Below are 12,454 nucleotides of genomic sequence, written 5' to 3' on the forward strand. Positions count from 1 at the left end.
AACATTCTAGTCCATGCTGAAGGCAAAGACTCCCTCATAGACAGCATTATAATGCGATGTGTTGTGTCCAGTGGAACACAATGGGTGTGCATGAATGGATTGTGGGCGCTTAGACCGATGACCAGATGTTTGCTTGTGGTACCAAGACAAGTCATGAATGAACAATAGGACCGTCTCGGTGCTATATCTGCTTACAAGGAGAGCGAGAGTTATAAAATGATGACTGTTAGTGACAGATGTCAGAAGATATGTAGACATATTAGGACAGCACTGGCCTGATGACCATCAGTAACTGATGTCAATAGATATGTATGGTTGTTAGGGCAGCATTGCCTGGATGAATGTCAGAAATCGATGACAGTGTGCATATATATCCTGGACTGATGAATATAAGTTAGTGACAGATGTCAGAAGATATGTAGACATATTAGGACAGCACTGGCCTGATGACCATCAGTAACTGATGTCAATAGATATGTATGGTTGTTAGGGCAGCATTGCCTGGATGAATGTCAGAAATCGATGACAGTGTGCATATATATACTGGACTGATGAATATAAGTAATGGATGTCAGTAGATATACGCAAGGTAATGACAGGTCTAATGACTATCCTAGATGATGTGGGTATATAGCTACAAAGTTTCAGAACTGCGATGGCCCAGTGGGTATTAATAATCATTGTCAGTAGAGATCGACAAGGATCAGGATATCACTGGCCTGATTACAGTCAGAGCATCAGTGCTGTTTGTCAGTAATTATTTACAAGGATCATGCAAATCAAGCAAATGAAGTTGATATGAAGTCTCGACTACATGAATACCTTCTGTTGAATGTGGTCAAATGGTGTTGATCAATATATAGGCCATATCACACACACATATCCTGATGCCATGACGTCTGGACTTGATGAATACTCGCTTTTGAATATGGTGAAATGGTGTTGGTTATTTATTTGGCCATATATCACTTGCACTAATCTTAAAGGCAGTTGTATTTGTATATGTATACTCACCGTGACCTAAATAAGATTGCCCCAACTCCGCAGATGGTGGATCAGGTAGGTGAAAATGGAAAGGGAATGTTCCAGTAGACAAACGATAGGACTCCATTCGGATAGTGAGACAACATATGCTGCCTGTTTATTGAATCCCATACCTAGATGAACAAAATGCTGAGATAGCACTGGTCAGATTTTCCTTTGTTGACGAGAAGTCCAGATTGGTAGCAAAGAGTACTATGTCTTGTTAGATGTAACTCACTAAACAATGTTGTAGGAATATCACATTAATGTCCTGGAAGCCTTGTGAATAGACATGAGCGTATGCATCATTTAAGACCAAATTGATGGCAAAATCACCCTCAAAGATGGCATTTAAAATGCAATGTGGTGTTTCCAGTGGAAACCATGAGGCATTGATTAATGGATTGTGCGTTCTTAGGTCGATGACTTTATGTGGCACCTTTGGCCTTTGGGACCAGTAAAAGTCTCGAATGAACTATAGGACCATCTCGGTGTCATATCCACTTTGGTATGCAAAAACTGCAACCTTTGCTGGGTGGAGCTCTGATAGGATGGTTTCAGAAGTTTGTGTCCTGTGAGTGGCCCTTGGGTTCTTTTGTTGATTTCCCATACTATCCCTGTATCGATGATGTTGCTGTGTGAGGGAAGTAAATATGTCTCGTTAACGGCTAATTGCAGATTTAATCCATCTGAACTATAAACAGATGATGGTTAGAGGATAAAGGATGTGCTCTTTGCTTGACTATATACTGGTCCTTCAGGAACGTATAGGCAGAGACCACTGAGATCTTTCCCGCCAAATGTAATTTTGTAGCTGTGGATATGGCAATGGTAAAGTGTGTTGTTTGGATCTGTTCAGTAATCAGGCCATTCTTGAGACTGACCACCATGCATGCCCTGAGGTATTCGGAATAGGAGCAGATAAGTTATATCGCTTATGTTGGTAGATATCCATAGAGACGAAAGTCCATCACCGAAGTCACGGCAACGATATTGCACACTGACTTCTGGGTGTCATCAAAGGCCATCGTATTGTGTGTGGCCTTTTCATACCTAAGGCGGCGATATCACTGTTAACTGCCGAGGGTTCCAAATTAAATGGGGGGAGGCTAAAGGTAGATCCATCGATAAACTGATGATAAAGGCAGATCAGAACGTCCGTAACTACCCTAATCTGTGGAAGTAATTGAAGTTGGACTATTCTTATCCATCATAAGATCAATTGCTGCTGAAACTCAAGTACAGGTTGTCGATTTGAGGGAGGCAGGCAAAACTTTGGAACAGAACAATACCCCCATGAAGGCTTGGAAGGCTGAATCTTCCCATGCCATCAGATAGTGTAAAATAGATGACAATAATGATGAACTAGCAACATGATCTTCTTTGGATGATTTGAGGCTAAGGTCCTTTGTAATGCTTGAGACATAGCTGGAGAAGAGTGACAAAGTATGTCGCTCATTAAACTCGCAGAACGCACTGAATTAAAACTGTGACTTTAAACAATCACTGAGTAAGGAGTCTTTTCTCTTGGCGGAGTGTTGAAAATTGCGATCCAACATCTGTTGAGGCATGAGGAACTATTACTGGGACTGTGCTAATGAGTGTCTCAATGTAGTATAATCGTTTGTCTGGTCTCAGCACGTGTCTGCAAAGGCCGGGTTCGACATACTTGAAGCTGGGCTGATAGTGATTGAGCCCATAATGTTGATATTTAATCCTTTGCGACCCATATTTTATGGCTTATACCAGTCACAATGGAAATATGCATTTTGCGTGGAGAGGATACCATTAAGATCATCAGTTGGAACAGGTTTTTGGGATGTTTGAACCATGTAACCTGTCTGTATGTCTGATAAATGAGCGTGAACGTTACAGTTCGTTAGCTCTGTCCCTTGCTGTCACCCAATATGGACCAAGTCAAACCCCAGGGAGGCAAGATAGAGTGAGTTGTCAAAAATGCTGAGATGTGTGGTGGTGACTTGGGTGGAAGAGTGTGTTAATATCTGGTGCTCTGTGACTGCAGGGTAAGTAGTTATAATTCCTTTGTCCCCCATGAAGTTTCGCAATGAGGAAAATTCAAAGTGCAGACTGGTAACATGTTCATTATGAGATGTGTGTTATTTGCGCTTTGGCTAGTTCTAGTTTGTAAGACAAAAGAACACGAAACGTATAAAACTGTATCAGTTACCTGTCTTAAGAACATAAATCTTTAAAAAGATGATTCAGAAATCGATAACAGATAGCAATGACAAATACAGTTCAAACGTAATGACAATGCCACCTGTACGAGGGAGAATCTATAAACTTATTTGCCTGCACATGTGCTGTTTGAAGACAGTGTAGGCACAGAGCTATACCAAATGATGATTATCTGGAAAAAAGCGATAGTAGACGATCCCAATTAAAATGGTTCCTGTAGGGAAGGTTCAAAGACAGTGTGTTCAGGTAGAATCATTGCAGCGTGGCGTTCCAATGATACGGATGCCATGGTAAATGAAACTGTCCTGCACCAGAGAAAAATTGAATTATTGATATGTAAGTTTCTTAATAGCATAAAGACATGCACACTCAAACGTAATGTTACCCGAACCTACATTGTGAAGTCGCATAATTTCCCGTGCTAATGACTAAGTGCTCATTACATATGATGGAATGTTTATGCCGATAAATAAGACTAAGTGTCGCCTATAGAAATGTGCGGTAGTAGAATGCGACTGAATAAACCATGCATATAATGTTGACCTGTAGTTGTCCGACTAGAGCGGGAATGATACAGAAATGTACATGAGCGTCTACATTACACACTAAAACCATTCACATAGAAAGGAACTGATGCACTGTTATTGAGACTAACAAAGTAGTTGCAATAATATCCATTATGGGGCAATACTTGTAGGAAAAAAGGTCTAGACACCACCCTTACAAGTAACAACATTGGATCTGGCACTCAGATGCTACAAATGCATTGGAATAGAATCTCAATAATACGTACCCGTTCTAAATAGACTTACACAAATATTAGGAGTTTTACATGAGCTAGAGACTTGCATGTAGAAAATAAGTACATGTATAGCGCGAACTGAAAGCTCCCCATGCAAGTTCCTAAATGTGTGAGAATGATATAGTGTCAAAAACATGTAATGCCGTTACTTATTGGTGATAGAAAGAGGCAAAGCTGGAAATATAGATGGAGTATACTTTCCGTAAAGGTAAAAGACTTCATCAAATTGTAATGAGATATCTTCTACGTATATACAAGGTTTATCGTTACAAGAGTATGACTCTTATCATGAGAAGAAGTAATAACAGGTATTTTTTAGACTTTGCCGTTGTCTTATAAATAAGGGGAGATCACTCAGTCTGACCACCACATAGGTCAGCAGACAACTTTTAGCCCCCTTTAGCTAAAATTAGTATATCGAAGGGATGTTGTTGTTGTTGTGGGGTTTAACGCCATTTTTCAGCACACGATAGGTTATGCATGGTGGCTAGTATTAATGGTGGAGGAAGAACCCGGCAATATTATGCTGCAATATTTGTAGGAAACAAGATCCAGAGACCACCCTCACAATAAAAAAACAGTGAACCTAGATACTAGACACTACGAATGCATTGGAATAGAAACTCACCAATATATACCTGTTCGTAATGGAATTACAAATATATTAGGAGTTTTACAAGCACTAGAGACTTGCATGTAGAAAATAGCTACAGCCCATACTGAAAGTAATTTAGGCTCAACGTGCAGTTGCCTAATTGTGTGAGAACAATATAGAGAATAGACAAACTTGGAAATATAGATGGTGTATACATTCCGTAAAAGTGAAATACTTTATGAACTTGTAATGGTATATCTTCCACATATATTCTAGCTTTTGGGAGATCTCTCACTACAGGAGAGTGATTCTTGACACGAGTGGAAGTAGGAACAGGTAGTTTTTAGGCTTTGCCGCCAAATCTTATATTTGTGAGGAGATCACTCAGTCTGACCACCACTTAAGCCGGCAGACAACTTTCAGTTCCCTTTAGCTAACATTATCATATGGGAGGAATGGATTTGTGAGGTAGTAGTTCTTCTAAAGTATTATGATTGGGTAACATATTTAAAGAATACATCATGTTACAGAAACATTCTTCATACAACACAGCAAATTCCTGAAACATTTGCAACACTAATTTGTTTAGAAATGACAAAAGAGACCTCTGTAACTGAAACAAACAAAACAAATGGGCAATTTAAGAAGCTAACCTTGACCTGATCTCCATCCTTACTGAATGACTGTGGCCTGGCAATGATATTCAACTGTTCCATGAGACCTAAGATGAGATCCTTGTTGGCATGGCAATCAGGGTTATTTTCTTTTGTCCAGATGGCATCTTGAAATAGAAATATTATTTGTATTAACTAACTTTTACTATTTAAATCTCATGTTAAAGCACAGACTCACAAATAATGCACATGAAAGAATATATTTATGTTTATTTTTAACTTTTTTTAGCACTTTACTCAGTACAAGAGTTCTATAAATATATTCTACTTCTACTGCCTGTCACAATCCCACTCACTCCAATATTATTATTGTATGCATGAACGCTGTCAAATATTGTGCATAGTTTCTTCAATTAATTCAATGACAAAAGAATCGAGCCTATAAACGAAAACAGCCAATTATCAATAAATAGTGATCATTACTTTTATGTTTAGAAATATGTCAGATAAGCAAGTGGCCAAATTGTGTCTGATATCGCTCACATAGTTAATATATGTTGCAGTTTGAATCAATATGCATGCACGTATTGAGACTGTAGAAGGAAATAACATTATTCGAGTACAAATTTGCTACTTAATAATGTTGGGGTTACTAATCTATTTTCATTCACTTGGATGCATAAAAAAGAGAAGTCATTTATACAACAAACAATGTCCATTAGATTTTTTCCTGTCATGGGAACTAGGCCCCGATTCAAACCTTAGAAACAGTCGATATCCCCACCCATACCATATATGAACTTAATCTGCATTTAAAGGTGTGGTAATCTGTACAGTCACTATTAGTTCATTGTTTTTCTTACCTAATGCATCACTCAAAAATGTGAGGTGCTGATCCTTGTTGTGGGGAAGGCATGCCTCAACCTATAAAGGGCACTTCTCATCAGTGGGAGGTTAAGAAACGCTCTAATAGTGGTGCCTCTCCTCCATCGGAGGCAGCAACCTCTCCTCCATCGGAGGCATCAATATGTTATGATTTGAGTGATGGACCTCCTCCTAAATGGGAGGCAGCAACATGCAATGAGATGACTAGTGCACCTCCTATGCATTGGGAGGCAGCACTATGATACAAGTTGTGGATTCTCCTGTAGAATCCTGGGGTGGTACTTATTCGTTCTGTTTGGTGCACATATATATATATATATATATATATATATATATATATATATATATATATATATATATATATATATATATTATGTGTGTGTGTGTGTGTCCTGTAGAAAGTGCGTCCCAGTGTTCTCTATGTATGATGTTCATTGTTAACAGTTTACCTGATTTGTCACAGTTCATAAAAACAATGCTATTAAAGGAAGCAGACATATAATAATGGCATATATATATAACATCTATGTGCAGCGCAGACAATAGAACAAAATATTTCAACACACTGAATATAATAACTCAAGAAGAAATTATGTACAGCTACTATATTCATTGTCAATGTAAACAGAATAAATGCATGGCCTCTATTTTAACATGCTGTTGTCGTGATCTCTGCACACAATGACTAGGTATATTGTGATATTTGTATGGAGAAAATGAATGTGGTACATGAATTGAAGTTCAAGAATGAAAATGTTTATAACATATGATCTATACAAAGAACATATAGTATAACACTATTAGAGGAAATAAAAGGGAGAGGTCAGGTACCAAAAGCAGTTAAAAATTCCTACTAGAAGTAAATTGTATCAGGGGAATCATGGTAGATATCTCAACAAGGTTCCTGTGTGGACATATAAGACAGAGTCATCATGTGGTATATTTTAGTGCCAATCTCAAGTAGAGATAACTTAGCATTCATGATGAGTAGCAATAACAAGATTGTTAGGATGTCAATTCCAAGCAGTAGAAGTAGTGATGACAAACATGTGCAGACAGGACAGAGGTAGGCAAAAGACTATCTCATAAGCCCTGGTCTATGACTATACTGAGGTATATACGGATATAAAGTGTGATTAAAGTGACATTTCTACATTTTCTTGAACACACATTACATAATATAGTAATACGAGAAAAACAGACCATGGATTGTAACCCTAGGGTCAGGGTCAGATGTTGGGAGATATGCATTAAAAAGCATGAAAGCACGAGTGTTTGCCAAAATGAGATGCAGATTGAAGTAGTTCAGATTTAGTTTACTTTTCATATACAAAGGAAAATTTCTGGCATAAGTTTTTTGCCATTTAGATTCATATATCTAATAACAATACGCATTTCTCCGTATGTTATATTTTTAATTGAAAAAAACCCAATGCCTTTGTTGAAGTCAATCCAAAGCATTGTAAATATATTGTGGTAATTATTATCCAAAAAGGGTTCTAACAAAATTCATGTAAATTTAGTCATTTACAAACCTATTAATTCTTGAGTGAGCTTTCCAGTTTTCTTGAACTCACGCCATTTCTGAATGATGGCAGGTGATTTTATTTTCTGCAGGATAAACTTCTCTGCTGTGATGATGGTCCTCAAGGCATAAATCAACCACTGAGGATCAAGCGTGATTTGTTCCTTCAAATCTTCAGTTCTGAAAGTTACATGAATAATAAATAAACCACTAAGGATCAAGCATGCTTTGTTCCATCAAATCTTTACTTCTGAAAGTTACATGAACATTAAACCAAGCACTGAGTGTCACGCATGATCTGACCCTTGATTTCTTAGCTCCTGAAATTTACATGAACAGTTGTATGCACTGATGTGTATACTTACTACTAAACCTTTTACATATCTTTGTGAAAATATAACTAACTTTTCAAATATAGAATCTTCCAAAACTTAGTAACATGCTATAATACTGATATTAAACAATAAAAATGACAGGCTTGGACATAAAATAGAATCAGTTGAAAAAACTTCACATTGATCCAAATTTACCCTTCCTGAATTACAAAAAAGGAAATACCTAAAGGAACTTTCCTTACAGAAAGTCAGGCAGTTTTATTGAATTTGTAAACAGAGAAATTTCTGAGCTGTTATAATTTTACCTGTTGTTGGTGTTTGTTATAGACATTAGGTTAGTTCATAGCTGGTACAATAGTGACTGTTTGCCTAATTGAAAACAAGTTCAGGTAAGTGTAATGCTGTTTGCATATTTTCTATACATTAAATTGGTTATAATTGTCACAAGGATGTCATAGTTACCTGTTATAAAAACTCTTAAATTAAAAGCGACATCTTTATAATAAAAATTTGTGCCTGCTCCACAATAAAGGGGCTATTTTAGTTTTAGAAAAATGCATCGTCAACCATTAAAGAAAAGACTGGCTATATAAGATTAAAAATGACATCTCTGACAATGAAAGTAATGATTTTTATTTTAGTTTAGAAATAACATCAGTGATCATGAAAAGATTGCCTGTATTAGTGCATAGGGGTGAAACTATCTGTATATTATGTGTATTGATACGATTAACGATACACAGCCTCCAATACGATACATATCGATACACCTATGATCTTAACAGTATTTCCATCTTTGGAAGTTGGGTGGTGCCATTTTATGTTTGATGACATACAGTTTATCTCCAGTATGTAGAGTACATATATACATATACTTATATATTTATATGAAATTTTCTTCGATGACAAGAAGAGAATCAACCGTTCAAAGAGACCACCTGCTGGTTGTCAATAAGTTTTATTTAAGGTTTTAGGCCATACAATGGTGGCTCAAGTTAACTCGCTTTCACCATCAGGCCCATTCATTTGCATGGCACGAATGGGTTGAAAATATCTTACTAGCAATGTCGTGTCTCCTTTAAGCTTGGAAAACATTATGATGTACTTCCTGCAAGTGCAAAGAGTGAGGAAACATGAATTTGTTAGTGGAGAAGGAAAATTATTGACAACAACAGTCATATTCGATATTTTTTAAATGTTACACAAGGTGATAAACTTGAGCAGTTTCAAATCTATGTCCTTAATGATTCTTTGCTAAGTTCATTTATTTCATTGGTATCTTCATTTACTGGTTAAATATCTCTGCATAAAAAGAGAAATTCCGAATCTCTTCCACATGTACAATTTAAGAATAGATGTTGCCAAGACTTTATCTTAAGAGTGACATCACTGTTTGTCACCGAAATAAAGATAGATTAGAAAAGTAGGATGTTGAGGAGGAAATGGTCATAGAACTCTAATAAAATCAAACTCTTCAAAGGTGTCACATCTAATTGTAGAAGCTTTAATATGTTCATTATTTCTGAACATACTCTGTTCCTTATCTGTGTATGAATGTTGTTATGTGCTTCCATCTAAAGAAGCATATGCATAGCTAGCTTTGTCAGTTTGACAAAGTTGTGAAACTGATCTTTATGGCTGTTATATACAGTTTTCCAGAGCTAACATATATTATCTTTTGGATGCATTTGCTCCAGAACAGGCTTTCTCACTAACGTAAATTAACTCTCTTGAATCAGAAGTGTATTGACTACTATGCCAGATTTCTTATCTGTTCCATGATGCTGCATTAAGGATTTAATCCATCAATTTCAATGTCAGTTTGTGCAGACAGGGATATTCCAATAAATATTTTTACTTCCTAATTTCGAGGCTTTTTATCCTTGTTTTTTCAGTTAATCTTTCATCAGTGTATTTTAACCCTGATATGGATATACAGTGGAACCCCGCTATAACGCGCCCCGCCATAACGCGAATCGGATATAACGCGGTCGTAGCATGGCTCCCGAAATTTCGTATATTTATTCACACATGGAGAAAAAAAATTTGGAGAAAAGTAAAAAAAAACAAAACAAGAAATTAACTTCATTTTGGGCATGAGATTAGTTGTGACTTTTAAAATAATATGATCGTGGCATGGTTCCTGAAATTTGAAATTCATTTACGTGTATTTTTATCGGACCGTGAAAATATTTGTTTAACGTACAAGAAATAGTGTGTAAAACATTTATTATAATTTGGTGGAAGAATTCGCGTATGACTTTTAATAATAAACGATCGGAACTTAACAATTTATCCAGGTTCTTTAAGTGATTTTGGAGAAGTGATCATGTATGAATTCTAAAATAATACGATATATATAACGTACGAGAAATAGTGTGTACAACGCTTGGCTTCTGAAATGTATCAATTTGAACAGGTTGTGGTGAAGCTCCGTATTCTACTCTAGAAGAGAAAACTGGTTTCATTAGGTTTTTGAATTGTTAAGCCGAAGTAAACATTATCGGAAGTGTTACTTATTACGGATCCATGAGTAAAGCCAGTAAATCGTCTTTGTGATTGTCTTCCATGAATTCTGTATACAGTCGTTGCTCAAACAATAGCCGACATGGGCTTCTTATTTAACTGCAATCACAGCCAAGCAGCAGACAAAGCTGTGGTTGATACAAGAGTCGCACAATTTAATAAACATCAAAGGACAAAAGCCGCCAACATGTATGCTGTGCTTGGCGGTGTGATCAAACAACAAACAGTTGAAAGTAAATAATATCCACTTTATTATCTGTAAATTAAAAGGGTATGAAATTGTACATCCGTTCAGCTTAATTTTGTTTTATATAAAAAGTGATTCGTAACCATTGCAGGCCTTCATTACTTAGTTATCGAGCTTTATCTGTGTACGTTGTTTGCTTATATAAAAAATATTTTACTGTTATGGAAAAGCAAGTTCAAAAACGCAAGTCGTTTTCTGCTAAAGAGAAACTGTATGCCCTAGATCAACTAAAGAAGGGCAAACAACAAACTCAGCTTGCCAGAGATCTAGGAATCAGCGAGTCCACTTTGCGAGGGTGGAAAACAGATGAAGGAAAGCTCCGTAGTCTACCCAACATTCTTGAAGAGGAAACTGGTTTACAGCGTAAAAGGGTTAAGTTAGCTAATGACAATGTCCTAGATTCAGCTTTGTACCAATGGTTTGTACAAGCTCGCTCAGAAGGTGTTCCAATTTCTGGCCCAATTCTGAAAGCCCAAGCAGAGAAATTTGATCGCCGTATCAATGGAGATGATTCCAAATTTAAGGCGAGTAATGGCTGGCTAGACAGATTCAAGAAAAGGCACGCTATCAGCCAAGTTCTTGTGTCTGGGGAAATCCGCTCCGCTGACAAAGAGGCTGTCAATTCCTACCCGATTGGGCTTAAAATGTTGCTGGAGGACGGTTGCTACACAGCCGACCAAGTTTACAACTGCGATGAGACTGGTTTATGTTATAAAATGTTACCCGATCGCACCCTTGCAACCAAGACTGACAGTCACAAACGAGAAGGTTTCAAGAAGAGGAAGGACAGAGTGACTCTCTTATTTTGTGTTAACAAGTCTGGCAGCCACAAAGTCAGACCTCTGATGATTGGAAAATCGAAAGCTCCCAGATGTTTTCATCATGTAAATATGAAGGCACTTCCATTTCAGTACACTAACAGCAAGAATGCTTGGATGAATAGCTCCATATTTGACGACTGGTTTCACAGAACATTCGTTCCAGATGTTCGGGCTCATTTACAAAAACTCAAGCTGGAGGAAAAAGCTCTCCTCCTGCTGGATAATTGCCCTGCCCACCCCCCAGCGGAAAATCTTGTCAGCAGTGATGGCAAGATCAAAGTTTCGTACCTCCCGAAAAACACTACGTCAGAAATCCAGCCACTTGACCAAGGCATAATTTCCGTATTTAAACAAAATTATCGCCGTGAAATGATAAAGGGAATGGTAGCAGATAATAACGCATCCGTCGACACATCATTGGCATTACTCAACTTAAAAGAAGTATGTCACCTTGGAGGTAAAGCCTGGGATGCTATCACTGCACGCTGCATTGAACGATGCTGGATAAAGGGTCTTGGGCCAGCTTTTACACCCTCGACACAAAATTATAGTGACGATGAGCTTGAATTTACAGGATTCACTGAAGACGACGTACATTTAGCAGAAGAAGCACTCAAAAAATACGAGCACAGTCATCATGATATCCTTAACTGGCATTCAGTAGATGATATGTGCCCTATATACGAACACATATCAGATGACGAAATTGTTACAAATGTCAGCAGGAAGAATGAAGCTGCACAATCAGAACCTGAAACCAGTGACGATAATGATAACGATGACGATGGCACCCCAACTCCCCCACCAAAAGTGTCTGAAGCAGTAGTACATTTAGAAGCAAGTTTAAGGTGGCTGGAAACACGAGATGTTGACAGCGTCAAA

At 37.4% G+C, this 12,454-nt stretch overlaps 1 protein-coding gene across 3 annotated transcripts in view; it reads right to left on the bottom strand.

Moving 5' to 3' along the window:
- The window catches only part of LOC149787161 (uncharacterized), a 100,179-nt gene that overhangs the window by 7,618 nt on the left and 80,107 nt on the right, over positions 1-12,454 (bottom strand). For all 3 annotated transcript variants that reach the window (XM_089977659.1, XM_089977660.1, XM_089977661.1), the window contains 2 exons: positions 7,654-7,823; positions 5,273-5,400 (listed from right to left, as the gene is read on the bottom strand). In XM_089977659.1, the coding sequence (XP_089833785.1) occupies positions 5,273-5,400; positions 7,654-7,823 (298 nt within the window). The remainder of the gene's footprint in view (positions 1-5,272; positions 5,401-7,653; positions 7,824-12,454) is intronic.

Source organism: Sinohyriopsis cumingii, chromosome 12 (assembly GCF_028554795.1).
Source record: "Sinohyriopsis cumingii isolate HCF-2022 chromosome 12, ASM2855479v2, whole genome shotgun sequence".
Lineage (NCBI taxonomy): Eukaryota > Metazoa > Mollusca > Bivalvia > Unionida > Unionidae > Sinohyriopsis > Sinohyriopsis cumingii.